This window comes from Amphibalanus amphitrite, unplaced genomic scaffold, assembly GCF_019059575.1.
Source record: "Amphibalanus amphitrite isolate SeventyFive unplaced genomic scaffold, NRLGWU_Aamphi_draft 001126F_arrow, whole genome shotgun sequence".
Classification (NCBI taxonomy): Eukaryota; Metazoa; Arthropoda; class Thecostraca; order Balanomorpha; family Balanidae; genus Amphibalanus; species Amphibalanus amphitrite.
The window spans coordinates 98,602-125,183 of record NW_024882620.1 but is presented as its reverse complement, the minus strand read 5'-3'; the positions used below and the strand labels follow the sequence as shown (position 1 = coordinate 125,183).

At 48.9% G+C, this 26,582-nt stretch overlaps 1 protein-coding gene across 3 annotated transcripts in view; it reads right to left on the bottom strand.

Moving 5' to 3' along the window:
* LOC122370360 (aminopeptidase N-like) overlaps positions 1-17,333 on the bottom strand; it is a 37,379-nt gene extending 20,046 nt beyond the window's left edge. For 2 of the 3 annotated variants that reach the window (XM_043345890.1, XM_043345892.1), the window contains exons 1-2: positions 11,659-11,837; positions 1,595-2,328 (exon numbers count right to left, since the gene is read on the bottom strand). In XM_043345890.1, the coding sequence (XP_043201825.1) occupies positions 1,595-2,316 (722 nt within the window). In that variant the 5' untranslated portion in view covers positions 2,317-2,328; positions 11,659-11,837. Of the gene's footprint in view, positions 1-1,594; positions 2,329-11,658; positions 11,838-17,234 lie in introns of those variants that run through there. The other variant, XM_043345891.1, reaches the window with a different exon arrangement.
* Positions 17,334-26,582: the final 9,249 nt, after the last annotated feature.

The window sequence follows — 26,582 nt, the reverse complement described above, 5'->3', positions numbered from 1 at the left end:
GAACGGGCCAGGCGGGGTACAACGAAATCAATTGCTCCCCTCGCACCCGTTTACGGTAGCATGCCGCACGCGACGTTGATAGATTGTATCAGACACATGTGAACACGGCCTGCAGTAGGCGTGCTACTAGTCCAGGATTCTTTGCGAGATGCAGGCAGGTTTCCGCGTCACTATGTACGGCTAAAACAATCGTGTGCAGCTGCTGCTGACTGAGTTCAATGACATGTCTTGGCATCTGTTTTCACTCCCTGCATAATGTGGCCAGGTGACTTTTTACTTTTCGCGCAGGTATGAAGAAATTTAACATTCTGTTACAAAACTGCTTAAATGAACTAACTCAGCAACGCGTTACATTAACCCTCGCCGGACCTATTGGTTTTCTACATACGCGCCGGCCGAGGGGGGGGGGGGCGGGTACGACCCCCCCCTCGCCGTTTCGCCCCTGGTGGAGCTAGCGCGTCGCGGAAAAAACGAGCGTGTGCGCCGTTACGAGACGCAGAGATTGGTACCCGATTTTAAGGTCCTAGGTCAACCGGTGACCTCTGAGGTCAGGTCAAGTGCCCCAAGGTACGGTTCAGTTTTTGGTGAATAACTTCGCAAAAAACGGCCGCAGAGCGCCGATTTTGGCAGCATCGTGTTCGTCTCGCTCAGGCGCGTCGAATGATATACTTTTTGTCCGGGTCAGGTCAACTTGGGGTGTTGACCTCAGGTCAAGGTCAGGTCAGCACCCCCAGGTCACGAAGTTGGTCGAAAGAGGTCATGTCGCATATCATTCGATTCGGCAGGTCTTCCTGAGTCCATTGGTGGCTTTCCCGACTCGCTAGCTCAATTTGATCAAGAGTTATTGACGAAAAACTAATATGACCTTGATGACGTCATAAATGACGTCACGAGAGGTCAACATTGCAAAAGTGACGCATCTAACCTTGCAAGGAGTGCATCAAATCACGATTCTGTGTGCTTGAGATAGTTGGAGATCGTTCCCGGCTCCAGAATAGCAGTTTGAATTTTTCCCCATTGACTTATAATGGTGAGGTCACGAAAATGACCTGACCTCATATGACCTTTAGGAAAAATCCGAGATATACAAGTTGTGGGACTCATAATGGATACTAGATCCTGCAAGTTTCATTTCCCTGTGACATCTCCTCTGGCAGTGAGGGCGTTGCGAAGTTGCGACATCTGAAGACCGTGCAGAGGTTCACTTATGACGTCATAGGTCAGTGACCTGACCTGACCCAAAAATGCGGTTGGTGTCAAAAGATCCGGCTTGGATCAAAGGTCAGGTATGCCAAGTTTCAGCTCTCTATCGCCAGCGTGTTCAGAGCTATCGCGAAAAAACCCTATGGGGGGGGGGGCGGCACCCGCCCCCCCCTCGGCCGGCGAGGGTTAAAAGAATAATAGTTATTCTCCTGCTCCTCCGAATAACGATCACGCATCTGTGAGCTTTCACATTCCCATGGTCAGTTAATTGCACCCTATCCTCTCCCTTCCACAAAATCCTTTCCTTCAGTCGAGTACAGTACTAACAGATCACCAAACCCCGCGGTACGACTGGTCGCCCTCCCCAGTCCCTCCCGCTCAGTGTACTCACCTCTTTTCTCCCTGCGGCCCCTCGTAGCTGCTGCGGTAGAAGCCAGCCAGCTTGTCCTTCAGGTTACCGGTGAAGCGGATGGTGACGTCGTAGCGGTGCTGCGGCTGCACGTCCCGCGGCAGCAGGATCACCAGGAACTCGCGGTCGGCGTCGTAGCGGACCCCGCTGACGGGCAGCGCCGCACCGGCCGTCGTGTCGCGCACGCTGATGGTGTCGTTTTCCACCACCAGGTCCTTGACGTGCACAGTGACGTTGCGGCCGGGGGAGGCGGCCAGCAGCGTCAGCGTCACCTCGCCGCTGAAGGTGAAGTCGCCGTCCTCCTCCAGCGAGGGCAGCAGGCGGACCTGGTAGCCCTCCGGCACCAGGTGAAGCGGCAGGCGCACATCACGCACCTTGGCCGGCGGCTCCGGCTCCGGCTCCGGCTCCGGCTCCGGCTCTGGTTCCGGCTCCGGCTCCGGCTGCGGCTCGAGGCTGTTTTTGCCGGCCGGTTGGAAGCCGGCTGAGCTGGCGTGGTCGGCGTCTGTGACTAGGTCGCTGCCGGACCTGCAGCCGGGCGTCAGGTAGTGCACCAGCAGCCCGGTGGCCAGCAGACTGCACAGGAACAGCGCCAGCAGCAGCGCTGAACAGCAGCGGTTCATGAAACAGCCCGACTTCTTGCCGAACGTGATCGAGTCCTGCTCTTGGCTGCTGAAGTCCATGGCCAATTCTTCACGAGATGTCATACTATGTAAAACCTGTCGAAATAGTAAACCAGTGTTAGTGTCGGATACATTCGTGAACCGGTTGTGGAAGAGACCGGATGTCCTTGACCGAAATAACCGCTTGGCGCTGAGCGTCCTATTAATTCGGGATCAGAAAACACTTGATTTTAATGCGTGTCAGATAAGACAGGAAAGTCAAAACCTCATGAAATTGCTTTTAACACCAAATTCCAAGAAATATGATATCATTTCAAATCCAGCAGAGCAAATAACCTTGACTGAGTATTGGCTTGCGTGACAACGACATGTTTAATCATTCATCTCGTCTTTAGTCAACCATTTTCTGTGACACAAATTTCCCTGATGACTGACACCTCACAGCACACGACACCCGTCACGCCTACCCCAACCACTTAAGAACCCAATCACACATCGGTTGGCGCGTGTTCGGGGTAGAGATCGGGTGGACGGCGCGGGAGAGGAGCCGTTTTTCCACCGCGCGTCACCGCCGGCCATGGGCCGAACGGAGAAACTGGCCTCCTCGTGGCGAAAGTGGGATGCGCAGAGAGTTAACGCTGCCTGGGGCTGACCGTCGAGTCTGCGCCAGCGTGAGCCGCTCAGGGGCGGTGACATTGCACTTCTCGGACTGCTAGAGGCAGCGGCGAGTGTGCCAGTGTGGACGGCAGACGGCGGCCGGCTGTAGTCGCTGCATGCAACTATGTGTTTTCACCAGTGCAGCGGCATGCTCGGTGAAAGGAAAAGTGCACGGAGTGACGAGCCGTTCGCTGTTTCAGTTTGATTTTTCTAAATGCTGGTTGAATGTAATGCATCATATTGGATGACTGTTTGGTTGGTAATATATATTAAACCGCGAGTAGGTAGAACGAATCTTTTAAACGTCAAGCCGATAGGCGAGACGTTTAAAAGATTTTTCTACTAACGAGCGGTTTAATAATTTTATCCCGTATCGCCGACATCTTTCGGGTGTTTAAAGGTAGAAATATACATTTCATATAAAAAACAACATATTTCAGGCTAGACGAAATGTCTACTAGATGTTTAACAATTTGTTAATCGTCTAGACGTTTAACAAATCAGTTAATCGACATCTGATAATTTTCTCTCTTTGCACGTAAAGCAATCGTAAGCACTGTCTACCGTTCGGGATAATCCCTGTTTCACGTACGTCGTGTACAGGTTGATGGTCCCCTACTCTTTATCCACCGGGTTCCTATGGCTCAGCATTGGCAGCAGCCGCCTGGTACCGGTAGGCTGTGCCGCATGACCGGAGAGTGAAGCGGCACAGTCTACCCACGCCGTTTGACATCGGCTCGGGTCGCCGGGTGGAGCGCTTTGTAGACCAGCTGTCACGTCAGACCAGCGCGGGGGAGGGGCTCGTCTCGGTGGTTGGCGTGGGCTGGGGAGTGGTGTGGGGCGTGTTGGTGGACCATGGGGGCTGGGCGGGTTGTGTGGTCACTTGCTGCATTGCACATTTTGCGTCGCTTAATAATTGCATTCCTGTTTTTGCTAAGCACAATGCACGGAAGACCCAGCGAATATAATTTACTTGTGCATTGTGCAAAACGTGATTTGGCACGTTATCGAGGCAACCATAGGTATTTCGAGGCAACCATAGGCATGATATTTCGGCAATACGCTTATGAAAATGGTAGATTGATCGGATTGATCCTGGATGTCAATCCGTATGCTAAATTTCGACATGTAATGAATGAACGAATGAATGAATCAATCAATCAATCGACAATCGACATGTAGATATAAAACCGTATAAATGGCTCGCAACCACCAAAATCAAACCAGATCCTAACTCGGAAAAGTAGCCGGAGCCCCGATGAGGCTCGAACCGGGACTCCACGTTGAAAGTTTTGCCAATGATCCATCATCATTCCACCAAGCTAGAGCGACCGGCACCCGAAACCACAAAAACATTCATTGACTTTGCTGCCGACCTCCCGGCCCCGCCGCCCGCCCGGCCAGACTTTGCCCCGGCCGTGGCCACCATCCGGTGTAGCTCAGCGAAGGAGTGCTAGACTGTCAAACTGACCGGTAGTGAGAGGCCCGGTTCGAGACGCTTCGCGTGCTGGATGTTTATTTATGTGTCCGAGGCTATGCGATTAGTCCACTTTTCAGAAAGATTATTTGGTGACAGGTCTGTTTTCTTTCTTTGCTGCAATTCATGAGGAGACCGTATGGAGTGGACCCTTACCTGTCCTTCCGCACCCCACTTGGGAGATGGGTGTTTGAACCCCCCTGGGTTTTGTGAATATCTCTAAAGCGAATTTTCGGAGGGTGGATTACGATCGGTTCTATGCGACAAGTGACCACACACACCCAGCCCCAGGTCCGCTCACTCCCTCCCCACATCACCCCCGCCCCACACCACACTCCAGCCCGCCTCATCCACCGAGCCGAGCTAAATAGACAGGCCTGACCTTTACCCCCCCCCCTCCCCCCAGCCGGTGTAACGCAGCGTCCGGTCAAATCGCTCTACCAGGCGACCCGAGCCGGTGTCATACAGTGTGGATAGGCTGTGCCGCGTCACTCTCGGGTCATGCGGCACAGCCTACCGGTACCAGGCGGCTGCTGCCAATGCTGAGCCATACACTGTAAAAAAAGTTTAGCATTTGGGGTACTAACGGCTGCTATTCGTAGCACCTTTTAGCGTCAAAAGAACCCTACGACGTATTTACAAAGAAGCATGGTGCTAATACTGTGCTAATGATAGCTAACATTCCCATCAAATATGATAAGTTTAGATCACCTATTCTTCTACTGAGCTTAACGTCTACTTCTGCTAGTACCCAGTCCATCAGTGAGTGCTCTTTCAAGCTGGATTTCTAATTAGAACCATTTTAAGTGTTTTAGAAGTTGGTAATGCTGAATATGGTGCTTACGTTAGTATCACAATAGAACCGGACATGCTTACAGAGGAAACAAATTTGAAATTGGCGCCAAAGAAAGTAGCTAAGCCCTTCTTTACAAATCCCTGGGAGTCTTATCACCAGCCCTTTAGCACGTTTTGACGGCGCAGAGCGATATGCGCATGCGCGTGCCAGCTGTTTCCGGCCACGTGTTGCGCCATTTTAGTGGAGTCCGTTGGTCGTGGTGGGAGTGTGCGAACGTGCTCCGGTATATGAAGTGAAATGAAGTGAAGTGAAGTGCTCCGGGCACATGCCACCGAGTGATAGCTCTGGAATGATAGCTTAAATCAGCTATTATCGGTGGAATCCGTCGTGCGTGGCATGGGAGTGCGTGCCCCTGCTCCGGGAGGCAGTGAGGTGGAGAGAAGTGCAGTGCAGCAGTGCAGTGAAGTGAAGTGAAGTGCTCCGGGGCCGGGTGGTACATGAGCATTTGCCACCGACACATGCCACCGACACCGACGTTGATCGACTTTGGTGAGTCTGACACGTTGTATCTTTTGATATTATCTTATATTGTTTAAGTGCTTCATATTCCGACTTTGGCAAATCGCGCTTCTTGGCCTGAAGGAAAGTTGTGTTGTTTGCGAAAATAGCTCCCAACAGAAAAAAAATCTTGGAACTGATCCAGTTTTTTTTTTTGCTCCAGGCATGGGGCCTGGTCAGTTCTTCCGTCGACTACCACTTACAATGGAGGACAACTACGACAACAACACGGGGTCTCCGGTTCCGTCTATCACTAAACGCCGTCTGGTCGTGGATGAGGTCGAACTTATGGCCATGAACGGAACGTCGGTTCAACGACCCCCCCCCCCCCCCGCCTCCCCCAGTCGATCTCGCGTTAATCGTCGGTCATGCGAGTGTGTAGGTATATGAGCGACCTTTCGTTATTTCCTGTGCGTTTGTTTGTGTATATATTTACATTTGTTTTTCATGCAGATGATATGAAGTGCTAATAAATGTTCCATTATTATTTTTTAATTTTATAATGTGTTGGATGCTTGAAAGATGCACTTACACGGGAATATTGCAGAATGCAAAACACAATCATTGAGACTTGTAGTTATCACTTATCTAGGATATAACCTTTTTGCACGTCTTTTCGGCCTTACACAATTTCCTTTTTGGTAATTGATTAGTCCTTTTTGCAGTAACTAGTGAAAGTATGTGCTGCTAAAGAAAGCAGTTTTTGTGAACTTTTCATGCAGCAGCTTTAACTAGTATAGATATTCTACTTTCAGCCCCAATGCTTTCGTTAGCATTATTCTACTTGTCGTGGGGTAACAATAGCGCTAAAACGGTTCATATGTGAGTACGGAAGGTACTAACTGCATGCTATTCTTAGCACCTTTTAAAGTTTAGCACCGCTAGGGTACTGAAAATTGGTCTAGCAGGTGTAGGGTACTACATTTAGTACACGGGTGCTAAACAAATATGGGTACTTATATTAGCACCTTGATACTAAACTAGATCTCAGTTAAGTACGAATAAAATGCTTAGCTTAGCACCGCTAGGGTACTGAAAATTAGTCAATTGAAAAGTACCTCTATGGTGCTAAACTTTTTTTACAGTGTAGGAACCCGGTGGATAAAGAGTAGGGGACCATCAACCTGTACACGACTGTACAACTGCACGCATTGCAGTTCCTTTAAATATTCAAAGAGTTCATTCTGAGTTGCTGGGCCAGCACAACATTTAATATTGAGAGTCTCGGAGTAGACGGCTGGCAAAAGACTTATTCTGAAGCGTCAACACTGTGCCTCTCCATTACCATCTTGCAAGTGTACAAGAGAGTACGTATAACTCGCTGGTGTCTATTCAGCTAAATCAATTAATTGTGGTCGGATCTAAATATTTTACCAAGGTAGGTACTAACGAAGTCATATTCCTATCGAAATTGGAATCAAACAAAACGTTTAAAAGTTTCATCCTTGGAGCACCTGTAGCTTTCGTGAACTGCCCTTATATGTTTAAACATGCCCACGGGGTCGGACATTTTCCGTTTCAGTGACTGTGTGGGTCAACTGCACTGTAAAAAAAAGTTTAGCACCATAAAGGTACTTTTCAATTGACTAATTTTCAGTACCCTAGCGGTGCTAAGCTAAGCATTTTATTCGTACTTAACTGAGATCTAGTTTAGTATCAAAGTGCTAATATAAGTACCCATATTTGTTTAGCACCCCTGTACTAAATGTAGTACCCTACACCTGCTAGACCAATTTTCAGTACCCTAGCGGTGCTTAACTTTAAAAGGTGCTAAGAATAGCATGCAGTTAGTACCTTCCGTACTCACATATGAATCGTTTTAGCGCTATTGTTACCCCACGACAAGTAGAATAATGCTAACGAAAGCATTGGGGCTGAAAGTAGAATATCTATACTAGTTAAAGCTGCTGCATGAAAAGTTCGCAAAAACTGCTTTCTTTAGCAGCACATACTTTCACTAGTTACTGCAAAAAGGACTAATCAATTACCAAAAAGGAAATTGTGTAAGGCCGAAAAGACGTGCAAAAAAGGTTATTTCCTAGATAAGTGATAACTACAAGTCTCAATGATTGTGTTTTGCATTCTGCAATATTCCCGTGTAAGTGCATCTTTCAAGCATCCAACACATTATAAAATTAGAAAATAATAATGGAACATTTATTAACACTTCATATCATCTGCATGAAAAACAAATGTAAATATATACACAAACAAACGCACGGGAAATAACGAAAGGTCGCTCATATACCTGCACACTAGCAGTGACCGACGATTAACGCGAGATCGACTGGGGGAGGCGGGGGGGGGGGGTCGTTGAACCGACGTTCCGTTCATGGCCATAAGTTCGACCTCATCCACGACCAGACGGCGTTTAGTGATAGACGGAACCGTGTTGTTGTCGTAGTTGTCCTCCATTGTAAGTGGTAGTCGACGGAAGAACTGACCAGGCCCCATGCCTGGAGCAAAAAAAAAACTGGATCAGTTCCAAGATTTTTTTTTCTGTTGGGAGCTATTTTTGCAAACAACACAACTTTCCTTCAGACCAAGAAGCGCGATTTGCCAAAGTCGGAATATGAAGCACTTAAACAATATAAGATAATGTCAAAAGATACAACGTGTCAGACTCACCAAAGTCGATCAACGTCGGTGTCGGTGGCATGTGTCGGTGGCAAATGCTCATGTACCACCCGGCCCCGGAGCACTTCACTTCACTTCACTGCACTGCTGCACTGCACTTCCCTCCACCTCACTGCCTCCCGGAGCAGGGGCACGCACTCCCATGCCACGCACGACGGATTCCACCGATAATAGCTGATTTAAGCTATCATTCCAGAGCTATCACTCGGTGGCATGTGCCCGGAGCACTTCACTTCACTTCATTTCACTTCATATACCGGAGCACGTGCACACACTCCCACCACGACCAACGGACTCCACTAAAATGGCGCAACACGTGGCCGGAAACAGCTGGCACGCGCATGCGCATATCGCTCTGCGCCGTCAAAACGTGCTAAAGGGCTGGTGATAAGACTCCCAGAGATTTGTAAAGCAGGGCTTAGCTACTTTCTTTGGCGCCAATTTCAAATTTGTTTCCTCTGTAAGCATGTCCGGTTCTATTGTGATACTAACGTAAGCACCATATTCAGCATTACCAACTTCTAAAACACTTAAAATGGTTCTAATTAGAAATCCAGCTTGAAAGAGCACTCACTGATGGACTGGGTACTAGCAGAAGTAGACGTTAAGCTCAGTAGAAGAATAGGTGATCTAAACTTATAATATTTGATGGGAATGTTAGCTATCATTAGCACAGTATTAGCACCATGCTTCTTTGTAAATACGTCGTAGGGTTCTTTTGAAGCTAAAAGGTGCTACGAATAGCAGCCGTTAGTACCCCAAATGCTAAACTTTTTTTACAGTGTGGGGCTGTTTAATATTTTCCGCCTGCCTTCACCGACTGGAGAGTTAGTGTGAGAGCTCCTCAGGTGCGGACTACCACAAAAACTGCGCTTCTAATCTGTAGTCGGTCGTGTAGTGGCCTTGACCGAAGGATTGAGGACAGCGCCGGCCGCAGGTCCCGTCCGGAGAGGCGAGGCTAGCTGGTGTTTACAGGATCAGAACTTCTAACCGCTGACCGTGTGGTGCTGACCGCTGACATTCAGCTCACCGGAGGATCTACCGTGTCTGAGGCACGCCGAGGCAATTCAGCGGGCGTCGAGTCCACTCAACTACACACTCGAGTGCATGTGAATCCACCCGGTTTCTAGAGCGTCAATGGTGGATTCAGGCGATTACGAAACTTCATAGCAGAAATTCATGGAATTAAATACAAGCCTTGTTTGACAGGAAAAAATACAATGGATGAGTGCCTGTTGTCACTAATATTTATCCGTCGCGCTCGCGCTCGCAAAAGACCGACTTTGATGACCGTGGGGCCGAAATCGAAGAAACAGTGTGTTTCGCTCGCACGTAAATGTGAGCGGGTGAATAACCGTCGATCCAATATTCAACATATCGAAGGCAGTGCAAAAAGATAAAATTATGGTGAACCAGCTCAAAAAGATAAACATTACATTTCAAAGAGATTTATAAAGGGATATAAGTGATATAATGGACATAGCGCTGGTGGCACTGTAACCGGAAAATAAACGCCCATCCCTCGTTTGTCCATTACACGGTTTCCATGAAGGCCATGACGGCCATCAGACAGTCACAGTACACCCGCTACTGCCTGCACGCAGCTACGGTGTTCTCCACTGCAGTCGACCTCGGACAGGTTAGGGGGATGACGTGGAAAATCCCATCGCCCTCAGGTCACGCTGTCACCTATACTGCGTCGGAGACCTTAGTCGAAAGCGAAGACTATCAGCCGTTCAGATAAATCCCCTCACTGGATACTTGGGTGCCTATTAAAGAAAATGTAGACATGTGTCGATAAGATAGAGGTAATTGAGCTGAAAAGTACCAATGTCAAAGAGGTATTAAAGTCTGGGCCATGACAGGTCCCGGCAGCAAATTAATTCTGCTGCGCCATGCGCATCGGACCTGCATCGACCAATCAGGGAATTCCGAAGAGACGGCATAATTTATTCACTGACTGATAGCAGTGACAAGCGATTTGCGCGCTCAGGCTACAACTGAACCCTCATCTATGTGGGACACAGTGCACCGTGCGCTCCGCTGCACTACGTGGCCTCACCGCCCGGACCAGGGGGTCCATGTCTCCCCCCACCCCCAGCCGCCACCATGGGGCGCGCAGTGTGTCAGGGTCTCGGCGCATCGGGACGCTGCGATGACGACTGTTTACACGCGGCCGTCTCCCTGGACGCACAACATCCGCCGAGCTGTCTTCTGTCAGCCAGTCGCCGCCGTAAACACCGTCAAACACGTCCGATTATCCCCAGCTACCTACCTACCGCCTGGCAGGACATGAGTGAAGCGCGCCGGCTAGCTGGGGGGGGGGAGGGGAGGGGAGGGTATGCGTGGTCACGGGGTGGTGTGGAGAGATGCGGCACGGTGGTGTACTGGGCTGGGCGGACAGGTCACCAATGACACACAGAACTGATGGGTGTGTCGTGACGCAGTAGCGTGCTGTGCAGCGCATGTATAACTGTCAGGAATGCTGGCAGCAGCGCAAAAATGCCGCGTGCACGGCCCATCACCGCCCACCGTTGGAACGCACTGTCCAGTTTAGTCACTCCATTTTGGGCTGTCAGTTTGTTATACGTGCTTGTAACGCATAGTTTTTAAATTCATTCCTGTTCTGCCGAGGATTATCTGTGAAGTTTTCACAATCACAGTTTGATGATTTCACCAGTCTTTGGAAGTTAGGTTTGTTGCAACCGTTGTCCTCAGTTTCCACTCATCCAACAAATTCCTATCATGCAGACATGCGTGTCCACCGCCCCGCCGAAATGGCTTGACCTTCAGTCCCACTGAGGCCATCCACTCCTGTGCCCTCTCACAGCCCTTCAGTGTGAAGATGCTTGCCACCAATCAGCCTTCTATTCCACCCGATTTGTGCACTTTGTGCAGCCGCGCCGTCTGACCGCGGAGCTGCGGCCCGGAGCGGGATGGAATGCTCTGACAGCCGCTCAGAGTTCTGCGCTTATCCCAGCTATGGCCTGAGGCGGCGCTACAACCCCAAACCGGTTTTCGTTTAGTGCCGGCAAATTGCCATGTTATAACTTTTGGAGTCCTCGCGCGATATAGGGCCTGGCTATTCGCTGGTCACCGTTGGCGGGGCTAATAAACGCTCTCACCTTCTTGTCTGCTGGGCCGTACTGGGTTTACACGAGTGATATTGGAGAACTAATGTAGGCGACAGAACACAGTCATGAACCCAGACGGTTACAGGTAGACAATGCTTCAACCCGAAACAATAGCACGGCTATGAGACGTTACTAAGCGCCACGAGTCGTCCCGAGGACGGGCCTACCTGCGCCGTGAGGCGTCGCTCGTCTCCAGGTATCCCACGGAGGCCGCTGCCGGCGCGTGCTGTTCCGCCGACGTCTCGGGCGGCAGTGGCTCGAGCCGGCCACACCGGGCGATCTCTCTCCGGCACGCGGCACGGGAAGCTCGAGCTGGATGAGCTGGCTGGCGGCGGGCCGGACCGGCTCGGACCCCGGGCTGCACTGACGTCAGCCGGGCCGGGCCGGGCCGGTTTCGGCGGTCATGTGCCAGCCGAGCACCGACCGACCGACGACCACCGAACGATCGGACGATCGAACAGCTGACCGACTGACTGAACAGACGGATGACTGACTTCTGACCCACCGACACAAACGAGCAGTCCCTGATCATCCGAACTACCGAGCAACGAAATAACGATTGACCACTGACCGACCGACCGGTTGACCGACGGACACGACCTGCCAGTCGACAACGAACGATCAAACGAACGAGCGAAAGAACAAACGGTCGAACTGACGAAACGACCGAACGAGCGACCAACCCAACGACAGACTAATGACCGACTGACCGAGCAAACGAGCAACCGCTGACCAACCGACAGACGGACCGAACGAAGGGCCAACTGAAACTAGGTTCCTCCCGATATCTTCCTCAAGTATACATACAGAGCATCGTTATATGTCCTGAATTAGCCCGTACGAAACAATGCGAATCCCATGAAGCCTGGGAGAGGAACTGTCACTCAATAGCGCTTAACGTCGGTCGCTCGCTCCGATTCACTGTTTCTGAGGCTTTCCATATATGGTGTAACTCAGTGACGTCTTCAAAGGTGTCAATTAGAATGCATCTTCAGTCTTCTTAGAAGGTAATATCTTTTTTAAAGTTTCAGCGAAATCCTTTGGGTAATAACTGAACGAAACTGAATAACGGAGCAGATGAAAAAGAAACAGGCGAACAAAACTTTAACGCATTTCGTAGGCTGGACCGTTATCTGCCGTATAATTGCTATAATGACTGTGCAATTACCGATCGATACCTTCTCGGCTGGTATACCTAATGCTGATGTCAGGGAGCTCAAGTGTCGGTATTATGATGTCAGAAAGCTCAGGTGTCGATATCATTATGTAAGAAAGCTAAGACATTTGGGATCACTATGCCTGTTTCCAAGTGGGGAGGCTGTATAAACTTATCGCACCGGATGAGAGAAACAGTTAGCTCAGAAACTCACAACTACATGCACTTTGCACAACTTCCACTAGTGCAGTATTCAGATTCAGAAACAAAACAGCCGGAAGATACAGTTATGGAAAGTAGCGTTTGCTAAGTCATCCACTAACGATGTATTAATTTTACATAGAATGTAATTTGTTTACTGTGACTCTTTCCTCGGTGTTTTTCTTGAGTATATTTATCATAATTATAATTATTAGGGGTGTGCAGCGAAAAGCTACTGCAAATAAATAACAGCCGCAAGGAAAACAACTATCGACTGAGCTGAATCGAATAGTAGTTGGTAAATGTCGTTCACATTGACTGAGCTGCCTTGAAAGGTCACCCGTCAACGAAGCTATCGGCAAAAGATTGATTGCTCGGACTATTACATTTATGTATGTATGTAAGAACGAACCACATACCATTTGGGGCGGCCGGGTCGCCTGATCCAGTTCTTTCAGATATCTCTGAAACTTTTCATTGTGTGCCGTACCAGTTTTCAATGCAGTGATGAGTTTGGACTTCAATGAAATGAGCGAATATCAGTGCGATCTGCTCGAGAGGTAGACACGTATTCGCAATGGCAGGTGAGCAGTAAGCCAGGATTCCAGCAATGTGGGACGCAACATATAAAGTGCCGTTATTGAATCGATGGACCACCCAATTAGATCAGAGTTTTTCCTCTTTGGCCTATGTGAGTGCCGCTTTGGGTTGTTACATTTTTTCTTTTATTTGCTGGTCAGACAAGAACATTTTGCTCCCTAACAAAACAGGAAACCCCTGGTACTGGCAACCACATCGCAATAAACTGACAGTTTGGCAACAATATCTATTTCATAAATTCACGAACTCTGCAATGACATGTGCTCAAGTCGTTATTTGTCAGACGAACGCGCAGTGGAAGCGCTTGAGATGTAGGTTTAAAAAAAGCAAAAAAGGTTTATATTCCAGAGAAAATTGACTTTTGCCTCCAATGGAATTATATAATGTCCCGAAGTTTTTATTCCGATAGACTGATATTGTCATGCGGGCCAACAGGGACGCACCCAGGATTTTCCAGGGGAGGGTGCCCGGGCTCAAAGGGGCACCCTCCTCCGTATTCCGCTTGCCAGGGGGCCTTTTCTCTATCGAGGGGGCCTCCAAATGGCCTACTTTTTGACGGCCTCTGTATGTTTGGTGACGTTCTTAGCGTTATTAGTAAAGTTTAACCCTCGCCCTGGCAGGGGGGGGGGGTGGTCGATGCGACCCCCCTAAGGTTTTTCAAAGATAGCGTAAGATCGGCGGCGCGCAGCGCCGCTGAATTTGGCAAAGCGGCGGCCAACGCACAACAGTACCACCATATCGGCAACATGATTCCAATTGTCTTTGAGCCTCTACGAATAATCGGCATAAGAACTAAATAACGTTTTTTTGGACATTCTCTGAAAAAAGGAGTCGCTATTCCGCGGATTCACTGAAAAAGAATCGCTATTCCGCGGATTACCTAGGAAGTTCGCAGATCCCCGCGACTCTTCAGCGACTTCACGGACGCACTGGAAACTCTAGTGAATCCGCGGAGCCACGGCAGTGATTCCGCGGATTCACGAGAGTTTATGTGAGTTCGCGGAGTCCCTAGGGATTTCGCGAATTAACTAGTAACTTCGCAAACTCACGGATTTCGCGGACGCACTGTAACATATACGATACGGTGATCCGCGGAGAAGAGCAGCCACTAGCAGAGGTGGACTTCCATGTAGCCAGGTGTGCTAGAAAGGATAAGGAATAATCTCCCCATCATAGTGGGATGGTGCTTTCAAGTACGGGTAGGTTCATACAGTTGAGCTGATTGAGGGCAATGCTAGGCCTCGACCTGCTTTTCGACACTGCTTATCACTAAATGCCATGCTGTACTTGCCGGCTACCTGCATGCGATGCGGTGTGGACGGATAGCTTGCAATGGCCCGCCTAAATACATACATATATATCGAATTACTGACTAATCATATACTAACACGGGACGCGATGGAACTACCTAATGTATTATGTGTGTCTGTGTGCGGTGAGTGCGTGTGTATGGGGAGGGGTACTCATAAGTGTCTCCTTTCATAAGCTCACCCTATTTAAAGATGTGGGTATCTACAGCTTCAGATCATATAAAGCTGTTTGCAAGTTGCGAGCTCCGTAGCAAATAATGCAGTAGGTATCGAAATACTTGGGTAATAGTTAAAACCGAAGGCAGGTATATACATACGGCGTGTCGGTGTGTGACAATGCTCTCGACCAATGGCCATCGGGTCCGCAGCGAGCACTGCATGCAAGGCACGGGTGGCACTCTCTAAACACGTCCCCTGTCACACGGACACATACAGCCCTACGGGTGTGACTGCGCGCCATTTACTGCCGATTGCCCCACACGTCACTGACGAATAAACACACACTCAGTGCATTAGGTAATAAAGGCGGTTAAAGAAGGAGAGTGTCTCATCAATTAGGTACTGTTGGACTCTGAATGGCCCATAAACGGACTTCATTGATAGAAAGCAGACACAATAAAGCAAGCATTGTAGTTGTTGAATTAGTTTATGGTGAACACTGTTTTTTTATATATAACTGCAATGCATTCTTTGCTATAAATACAGAGTAAGGATGAATGCTGACCAAAACCAGAATCAGTTATCATAAAGAGATACTTAATTGCCCAAATACGCAAAAAAGATAATGCTAGAACGATGACAGTAGAAAACAAGAAAAAATGCATCTATATAGAAACCGTCATGCTTTTTACCATCCTAAAGCCACTATGCACTGAGATTCAGTTGATATGCAAACGCTGTTACCGCCTTTAGCGCTATCAACCATTATTATCCCTTTTCTCTCCCCAGTGCGCGGTTAGCTAATATTGGAGGATGGCGCCCTGCTGAACACATAGTTTTTTCACATCACCCTGGCGAGGTCGCCTTTCTTCTGGGTGGTAACGGAGGCTCCCCGTTGTCTCCTGAGGTACAGCAGGCAGCAGCCGACTCCCCGCTGTCCCCAGAGGCGGAGAAGGCCTGCTGTGGCCGAGTTTTTATCCCCATCGACGTAACCGATCCTCCATGGGCCCCCAGGAGTCGGGGCAAAGGTTCCCGGAGGTGAACAAAAAATAGGACCGGCGGAAATAGGGTTTGGTCGAAGCCGAAGGATTATAACATTATCCAGACGTTACGTTTGAGATATAAGATGAGATGATCGTGAGTCATAGCGATGGCCGCGAATGGTCTCATGGTGCTGAATGTATGTACGTTGGTTGTGAATGTGGATCCCTGCACATTTATTTTCAGGTTGTAGAAATGCATAGAAATACCCGTTAATTTAAAGTTTAAACTTTCTCTAATTAATGTTAACTCTTTGAAATTTAGCATATTTTGAAACTTAATTATTTTTCATGTTAATTTATGTCCAACATGTATACTATTAATTCATCATAAAGAAGGCAAGGCCTTTTTGACAATCAACAAACAAGTAATATGCAGGGCCAAGCCGTTGTGACAAGACGCGTGCGACTTGCCGTGTTCAGGGTGATGCCCTAGCCGTCTCTTGCAACGTAGAAAAAACAAAATTACGCAAGTACGCTTATGACAACTGTGGTGAGGACATATGAAAACGACAATAATCTAGCACAGTTAATAGGGCTTTTACGAGGGCAGTCTCAAAACTTCTGGAGTGGACGACTATTTCGAAGTTGCTTGCAATCACATACCATGTCATAAAGGTATATACCTTCCTACCACCGATATTTTGCTCGACTTTTCGCTCGACTATCATCTAACAAAGAAGTGAATACGGTCATCACATAGCACACTCCAAAGATCTAAACACTTTGACGAAGTTTGTCACAATTCTCTATTAGCTCAAGTGTCAGCTTTGTTGGTATTTTATTCTGCATTTATTCAGGCTTGTTTTTGCTTTTATTTTACGCTGTGTGTCCAAGAACATATAGCTAAAGGTAACTAATCATACTATAAAATTTTACGTTTGTTTTCTCGTTATCAAAACATGCATGCATGCGTTTTTTTACACATACAAATGTGAACTGTGAACTCCTATGTAACTGTCCTTGCCAACTGTCCAGAATATCATCAGTTATTATCAAGAGTCTAAACAGAAAATTACCCAACAAAACGGAGGCAGAGGAGCAAACGCAACAAGTTGGCTGAAAAATTTGGCGTTGCCCATGCTCCCGCGCCAATCGTCTCCTGCAGTTTGCATTTACGATGCGCGTTCCCTGTGTAGAATAAACATATAGATATGCATGTAGGAATTTCGGTAACCTCGTGCATTGCAGATGCGTCCCCGTTCCCCTGTTGAATATAGATGCGTCCCCTGTCACTTGTAGAATGTCGATGGGTCCCTGTCCCCTGACCGACTGACCTGAGCAGTGCTGCAGCGGCCGCCGCGCCGCGCTCCGTCCCCGTGCGTCCGGCTGGGGGCACGGCACCAGTCTGAGGCAGGGAGGCGCACTGCTCCGCACACGGCACTACTCGCCCCGCCTGCCCCGCCCCGCCCCTGCGCGACCCGCCCCGCGCGACCCGACCAGACCTGATGGCCCTGCCGACGTGCCGCCCTGCGTAGTCCCGCTGACACCAACAGACATACAAACGACAACTGAACGACGCTGTCACCGTCACTGTAACGTGCTGTTATCGTCACCGGTAAGTGCTGCAGGTCCTGTCACAGTACAGCTTTGTTACGCTGTCGGGACTGAGTGACAAACACTTGCGGTGGCCGCACGTATGGTACAGGTCTCGCGGGTTTTGGCGGTTAGTTTTGCCTTTATGAAATTTAGTAAATTTCCGGCTTACACTGAAAAAAATCGGGGAACCCCATTTCTTACAATCTGACACCACATACTCCAAAATACTCCTAAATTAGGCTCCGTTTTCATGATTTTAGGATGTCATGGGTGTTGTGACACCCGACACGGGAGCCCCATTACCTTTTGACGCCGCAAAAATGTACATGACCCCCTTGGGAGAGGTTCGGCTAGCGAACTCCCAAAAAATTGCAGGCCAAAAAATTGGAGTGTCGCTGAGACACCCCCGTTGAAACCCCTCTGGGGTGTCATTATCCTGGAGTGACACCCCGTGTTTTCAGCTTCAAATCCTACCGATAGATGGCGTAAACTAAAGTTGGTAAAATCGGGACCTGTTTTTCACGAATGGCTGGTGCATGTTTGGAGCTAAGGCAAAAGCGTGCATAGCGTAGAGTGGCCAACTATATCATGATGATATCTAGACTGATTACCGTGTCATACGTTGGTCGTGCACACTACAGGGCGCCGCAAGGCCGCGAACGGAAAGAGTAACTCCTCACCCGGTTATAAATATAGTCTGAGATTCTCGTTCCGAAGGACATTTAATCCTCGCCGGGAGTTTTTCGGAAGTATAGGGGAGTGAAACTTCTCTGAGAGATTCCCTGCTGAAGGCGCGCGGTTCCCCGCGTGGGGGTCAGGAACAATATGGGGAGTTATATCAGAAAAATAGGGGAGTTGAGTTGCTATATTTTACACCCTAATTTGGGAGTTTGACACCCTGTCGGGTGCTTAGGGACCAAAAAGGGGTGCTCGGCTGATATTTGAGGGGTGTCACCTGCAGTCTAACGGAACCCCATGTGGGCCGGCGCTGACCCCCCCCTTTAGCGGCTGCGACTCCCCACTATGCGTCGAAACCCTCCTGGGGTGTACGCCAAACACCCCATTTATAATAGCTCAGCGACTCCCCTCAAAACACCCCACTCGGGTGTTATTTTTGACATGACCGTCAATACCCCGTACAGGGTGTCATTTTTTCTTTCAGTGTATCTTCTTCGACTTAGGCTTTTAGGGGTTGAAGATGCAATCGATTTATTCGTACACATGCCTGCCATGCTCCTCTAAAATTGCTTCATCGTATAGATCGATTAGTTTCTGAGATATAGCCGGAAATGTAAAAAGGCAAAACCTACCGCTTAAACCCGCGAGAGCCGTACTACCTTGCTTGTTAGCTAGGGAAAAAATCGATAACACTCCGTTACTGGAAACTGATTCATTGCTCGCTGAGCCATGGCAAAAAGCACCATCTCACATATTAATAGTTATTAAAAGTTTATTTTATAAGCATAGAAAAAAACGCTTATACTGTACTGTTACTTTACCGTGTTTCTTTACTGTCAGGGGCGGCGCCACGGGTTTTCGATAGGGGGGGACGGGGACCTTGCCTGACCGAAAATCCCAAAAGTAGATACTGATCGTGTATGCAAAAAAAAAAACGAGGCACGTAACGCCGCGAAACTTGGCAAAGCCCAAAACACATCGAATGGTGCATCCCGTTTCCAAACTTATCCTAGGACACCTAAGATCGATCACCTTTTCAAGCATCCTTGCCTCTAAAGTCTAAATCAAAATTTGCAGTCTTGCCAACTCAAAGCTGGTTTCCTACAAGCTGCGAATTGCTTAGGTATGAGTAGCAGTGCCAACTATTCTTACGTTTCGTACTTTCAAATTTTCGATCTTACGTCTGGTCAGCTTTATGGCTTCACCATCAAATTGTCATGGAGGAAAAGTGGGAATGTCTTCTGCTCTGACAAGTGCGCCAAAACTGCTATATAATTTCAGAATCATGACATCACCACCTGATCCATATGCAACGGGCAGGGTGCAGCTAATGGCTAGCCGTCAGTGGTCATGTCATCGGTGGTCACTCAAAAGGTCATGCTAGGTCATGGAAGGTCACCAGCCGTTATTTGATCACACTTTCTGATGGATTTTCTTACCAAGAGCTTCGCGGAAAAAACGAGCGCATGCACCGTTGAAAAAAAAAATTGAGTGAAAGGGTCTCAGGTCCGACGACCTCTGCAGGTGAAATGCCCCAGGTTGGATTCCGGTCCTTGTTGATTAACTTCGTCAAAAATGGCAGTAGAGCTGTGATGTCGGCACCATTGTGTTCGTCATGATCGAGCTGGCACGACCTGCATCGTTCTCATACTCACCCTCCAATCGTAACAACTACAGCAGGGATTGGCAAATGGCGGGGCACCCCTTTGGGAGGTAATGAAGGTCTCTGGAAACCTCATCCCTCATCTCTTTAGCATTAGTGGCTCTCCTTATGGAACAGGTCTCTTGGCTGGTCTGTTTCACCCCATAATTCAAAGACTAGTCAAGGTAAAACCGAGCGCACCACAGTGAGCACAATTTGATAAGCTGGTGTAGGTATCTCAATTTTCATGTAGAACCTTTCACGTATCACGTACTTACCTAAAACCCTTTCGTGCACTCATGCAAAAGCAACTGCCATGTTTCAACAGCTGGTAATGGCATTTTCACAGCCGCTGACGTAAGAAGGGGAGGGGGGGGGGGCTCGATTAGACCCCCAGCCGTTCGGCCGCCCACCGAACTTAGTTTTGAAGAAAAAAAAGAGTGCTATCGAACCCCTTGACGAGAGGGAGCCGATGCTACCCAATTATAAGGTCTTGGGCTACTGCGTGCTTTTTGGTCCTGCCTGTAATCTATCCGAACACTTCTCCCCAAGTGCTGGGGTTAAATGGCATAGATTTCAAATGGTTCCTGTGGTAGAACTGCCATGCTTGAATTTGACTTACATATTAGGAATGGACAATATCCATAGAGTAACGGAAATCTATTGAATTTCAGTAGACTTGGTTTTGTCGGCAATGGGGTCTGGCAGTGGGGTGGGGAGGTAATAACCCTGTGCCTGGCGCCCCAAAAAGGGGGGGCACGATCCCCGCTACCGATCACCTTATAACTACAGGCATCACAGCTCCACACCTTTTGCAGATGGCCAGGACCCCCTGCAATACATCCCAACAGCAATTTTTATTCAGAACCTGCCTTGATTAACCAACGATGCATTAAATGCGACGGATAACTCTACAATGCGTTATTATCAACTATTGAACGGGCCTCGCCGATAGGGGGGTACTGTACCCCCCTAACTTTCGATAGCGGGGGACCTGTCCCCCCCGTCCCCCCCGGTGGCGCCGCCCATGTTTACTGTGTTATACTGTACCGCAGTGTCCGCCTGTGTGTTATGCTGTACCGCAGTGTCTGCCTGTGTGGTATACTGTACCGCAGTGTCTGTGCGGTTTACTGTACCACAGTGTCTGCCTATGTGGTGTGCTGTACCGCAGTGTCTGCCTGTGTATTATACTGTACCGCAGTGTCTGCCTGTGTGTTATACTGTACCGCAATGTCTGCCTGTGTGGCACACTGTACCGCAGTGTCTGTGCGGTTTACTGTAACGCAGTGTCTGCCTATGTGGTATGCTGTACCGCAGTGCCTGCCTGTGTTTTTATGCTATACCGCAGTGTCTGCCTGTGTGTTATACTGTACCGCAATGTCTGCCTGTGTGGCACACTGTACCGCAGTGTCTGCCTGTGTGATATACTGTACCGACTACCGATTTGCCTATGTGGTATGCTGTGCCACAATGTCTGCCTGTGTGCTAAACTATGCGCCAGTGTCTGCCTTATATAGGTATACACGTATAGTGTTATGCGTTGCCGCATGTCTGCGTTTGCGTACAGCCACACGCTGAAGTGCGGTATTTCACTAAAGGAAAAATGTCGCAGAATTTGTCAGTGGGCATCGTGTTGTGAAACAATTTGGGCGTCATAATTAGCTGTATTGTGAGCTTTGCTATGGTGAATTAATTGTTGGGGCTTAATAATCCATCTCCTAGCACGGCAACCAAGCTCACCGGATGATCTAAATTTGAATTACGGCTTCATAAGCCAAGGGAAATTGATATACTGTCCCATTTCACATCGTATCACGTAACACTTATTCGGCGTCATCATAAATGTCTGAGGAGGAGCTTCGTACTTTCTAGGAAACACCAACGTAAGCAAATTGGCTCGGTGTATTTTTTTCTGAGCCGGTTCTGTGTGGGAGCTGACTCTCATAAAGATACAGTGACAATTACTGCACACCCTGCCACATTAAAACAGTTTTCGAATTCAGCAAGCAACAGATGCAAAAAGAGATATTAATTGCGCATTATAAAAGGTGCTGTGGTCCGATTGTCATACAACACTACAAACTTAATTTGTTATGCGCATGTATCATTTATGCACTTGGCATAATTTATATTTCATTGATATACAGGAATTAGGTCAATGCCTGCATAAATAAATAAAAATAAACAAGTGGACAGCGAGTGACAAAAAATCTAATCATGTGTGTGTGAATGCGATGAATGAAAATGATTATGCGGTACACGGTTTAAGGCTGTATAAGAACATACTTACACAATAGCAGTTCACATCGAGTTGCTGATCATGCATGCATGTAATGTCTGCACTTAAGCGCACGCATATCGCTCACCGATTCCCTAATGCCCAGTCACGGAGTATCGATAACCAAAGGAAAAAAAAAGACCGAATGCCCGGTGAAGGGATGCCCCATTGCCACATTTCCGTTTCGATACGTCCTCGTGCGGTGAGCTCATGACTTTCTTCCATTACGCCAAACGTAAAAACTGGTCTCGTTCAACTTTTTACACACCTCGGTGCAAGGACGCTCCCAGGAGCCGCGTTTGGAAGGCAATAAGCCGATAAAGTGCGCTGTTATACTGATTAATTTTGCATTTCAGGTTTCACCCAGTAGCTCGTAACCTATGTGAAACACTCTCGCCCCACGTTTCACCCATTGGACCGTCCCTCTACCCCTTCCAAACCTCCCCAACACCGTTACCGCTATGGTCGGGTGATGCGCGCCATGGATTGCTGCACTCGCCTCTGCTCGTTGAAAGTGAACTGTTGAAGACCCGGCCGGCACTATACGGCCAGAAAGTTACGCCGGGTCAGTCGAGTCACAGTGGTGACCGATGACTGTGTGTTGGGTCACAAAGCTGACCGCCGCGGAGTATCGGCAGTCAGCACCGCTGTGACGTGACGTGTGAGCGGTCAGTCGGGTGACGCGGTGTCATCGACGCGATTCGGGGCGCGCAGTGACCGTGGAGGGGTTGTGAAGTTGCGATAGTGGGCTTCGTTTCGTGACTGTGAAAATGACTCGGTGTTTACAGGTGAGATAAACGGCCTGCCACGGAAATCCTGGTTTAGGGTTCATGTAAACTAACGTACAATGAAGATTAACTGGAATCTGGATAAAACGTAAAAAATCCGACCTAAACCCATGCATATTTTTGCCACTTGAATTACGTTTCTATCACCGTGTTACATCATGAATTACGCACAAATATTATGTCACATTTGATTAATATTATACGAATATAATATAACCTTACGAATTAACCGTGAAAAGTCGGGAGTTACACAATTCGTCACGCGTCTGTATCATGTCACCGTTGTCGCGCCATGTCATGGAGCTACGCTTCTCCGTATGTATAATCCCGGCTAACGACTGTTTGTTTCCGTCCGTCAGCTCCTGTCTCTGTGTCTGCTTCTGGTGGTGTCTGCGAGCCGGGCAGATGATCACCAGAAGCTCGACACTGTCTGGGAGCCGTCAGCACCGCCACACAGCCGGAGCCAGGTCCGCCACCACACCAAGGTCAGGTCAGACAACTCCTCTGCTGTAGAGGATCGGACGGCGGCTGGTGGTTTGGACGGAAAGACCTCGACAGATGGAGCTCACAACTCCAGTCGGAACAACATCGCGGGCAAGAGCCAGTCGAAGTTTGAAAAGAGGGGTCTTCTGGATCTGTTAAATCCCTGGAAAAGTAGTCCGCCTACCAGTCCACCCTTTCCGATCCCACCCAGCGCAGTCGGACCATCCAGAAGAACCCCGTCTCCCAAAGCACGCCCACCTCGCCGAGCCGACTCGGATTACTTCCCGCCCGGCATTAACTCTCTGATCCGCTCCACTCTGACCGGCGGCGGGCCCCCACGGCCTCCGCCAGGCTCCTTCGTGGCCCGTCTGCCCCCGGGCGGTGCGCACGGCCAACCGTACGTGGTGAGACTCCCGGCCGGTCACGGCGCAGGACCGCGCCGCGCCGGGAAGCGAGTGGTGCTGATCGTACCGGTGAAGGGCGGCTCGCCACTGCGCCGGCCGGCGGTGGTGCCCGTGGTCCGGGGCGCTGGTGGTCCTCACGGTCCTCACGGTCCTCAGTTGGTCTCCGTGAAGCCCGGGGACCACCGCCCGCCACAGCCGGTACCCGTGGTCCGAGACGCAGCCGGACGGTACCGACCGCTGGCCGACCTGCCGCCCAAGCAGCGACACACCGTGCTGAACACGCAGAACGTGTACACGCTGGATAACCCGCAGCACCGGAGGAGCGTCGTCAAGGGCTACGGGCCGCCCAAGCCGCGGGACGTCATCAGCTGCACCGAGCTGGGTGTCACCGACTGTCATGTGTAGGTGACAGGCGGACGGCGGAGGAGAGCTTCTGATAGGTATCTGAGTATCTGAGTACCCTGGCAGAGCTGTCATGTGTAGGTGACAGGCAGACGGCGGAGGAGAGCTTCTAATAGGTATCTGAGTATCTGAGTACCCTGGCAGAGCATTGAATGTATGTTAACTGACAGCACGTTAAACGTGTGTTAATTGCTATAATTATAATTGTACTCACGCTGTTTTTATTGTTGTCAATCAAAAGCGGAACTCAGACAGGGTAGACGTTGTAAGGCGCATTCAATTTTCGAGATGTTTAGCGGGCGTATAACGACATCGATACGGACTCTTTGGATTTATGTATTGTTGGAGTAGCGATGCTTGGCGGCACAAGTGGGAACTGGTAACTGATCATGTTTTGTAATTAAATGTGGGTCGTTTATTCGTGTACATTTTGCTGCAGTCCACTAATGGAACTAGAAGTAGTTACGCGTTGGTATTTTATTGATTATTAATATAAAGCAGAACATCGATTCCTAGACGGTTATTGCTCACCTTAAAGGAAATAGTTCACATTTTAACATGGGTTTTGAACTGGAATAGCAGTTCCGTAGCTTGGGCTGAGACGAGCATAAATCAGGAGCTTTTACAGCCCAACGATCACCTTAGGCAAAGATATTCTATTTCTCGTCCCGAAAAATGTGTCTTGCGTTGAGGATGTGTGCCTTGCATATATTCGCATCCAGTATGAAACGAGCATGGGTCCCGAAAATTCTTCAGAAACTAGAGAAATTATCTACGAGAACTCTAGAGAAATTCGCTCCAGTGAGGCGCTCCAGTAACAAAAGCACGAGCAGATCGCCCAAATGCCGGTGGCCGCGATAATTTCTCTAGTTTCTGAAGAATTTCCAGACCCATGCTCTTTTCATACTGGATCGCGTGTGCCTTACAGAAACTGAAAAGTTCTTCCTATATCAAAAATATAGAAAATAATCTTTTGTTGTAAAAAGGTTTTATTTTCTTTGCTGATCATTTTGAACATAAAAAATCACAAATCCATTGCAAAAAAATAATTTCGTGAAAGTGAACTATTTCCTTTAAGTGTTTTGAAGAATGATACGATAAGCCTATAGGGGATCGGAAGTAACAAACCCAATGTATCTGCTTCTGTTAAAAGTTCGTCGCCGACTCGTCAGATCTGCTTGTTCCGCGATGCCTTACTATGTATGTGCTTACGATTCCGGCCTGTCAACATGTACCTACTCCTCAGCGATCCCATCCTTTCGAGTATCACCGCCTCCTCTGGGCACCTTCAGTCTTTGTATCGTCCAACCGCACTACACCCACTATCCCAATTATAAACTCGGCCCGCTGCTAGCCAGACCTGTCGAACGGTCGCCGAAACATCCGTCTCAAAGTCTGCCTGCACCTCATGTCCCTAATATGTCTCAGTTGTCCTATGGACTCATGTTGTGTCATGTGTCTGTTTCCCAGACGGTGCAGCCCGCCGGGCAGACTGGCCCGCTCGGTTGGTGATGCGGGACCTTGGCCCACACCCCATGCCTCATCCAGTAGTCAGTCCCCGTGGTGGCCTGCTTCAGGTCAAGGTGAACGGCGTGGTCCGAGAGGATCCAGACATGACAGACCAGTCCCGGCTGCCAGGGATGCGGTCCTCGACAGGCAGCGGCAGTTTATCCGTACATACTGAAAGGGCAAGGGGTGCAGTCTCTCCGATTCCTCAAAGATATTGTGTTTTGCCCGAACAAGAGCAGGACAGCCATCACGAGTGACTATCGCGGTTCTAGGGATATTTTTCATTAGTCATTAGTCCCACTAAAATGCCAGCGAGGTTTGCTGTTAAATTTGGTCAAGAGCTGAATTTGCTTGCTTTGAGCTGCTGATCTTTTAAGCTGGAGTTTTTACTAGGTTAATATATATTACATTCGTCCCCGTGCATAAGAACTAGAACGAGTTGTAGCTTAGCATATTTGACGCCAGATGAGAGGCTTTGAATAGCCGTCATCGGAGTAAAGCATACGAGAATACCAGTAGCGGCGGAACACCTTCAATTAACCCGGCAGTTGCTGGGGTATTTCGCCACCCACCGTTTGCTGGGGGGGGGGGGGGGCGATAGCCCCCCCCCGATAGCCCCCAGCCGATAACTCGAGAACCAATAGGCGCAGCGAAACGCACGAGGCGGCAAACGAAAGAACGCGACGAGACGCTTCAGATGAGTACTTTAAAATTGAATTTTGAGGTCACAGGTCGGGTCAAGGTCAGGTCAAACACCTGAAATCGGGCTTTCAGTAGCATGGACTTCAGGACTTCGCAATGGGCGCCTCTCGTCATAAACTCTGTCAAAACGGTGCACAATCCATCATATAAGGCCTACAAGAGTGTCAGCTCCATGTAGGAGTCAGTCAAGCATAGGTCAG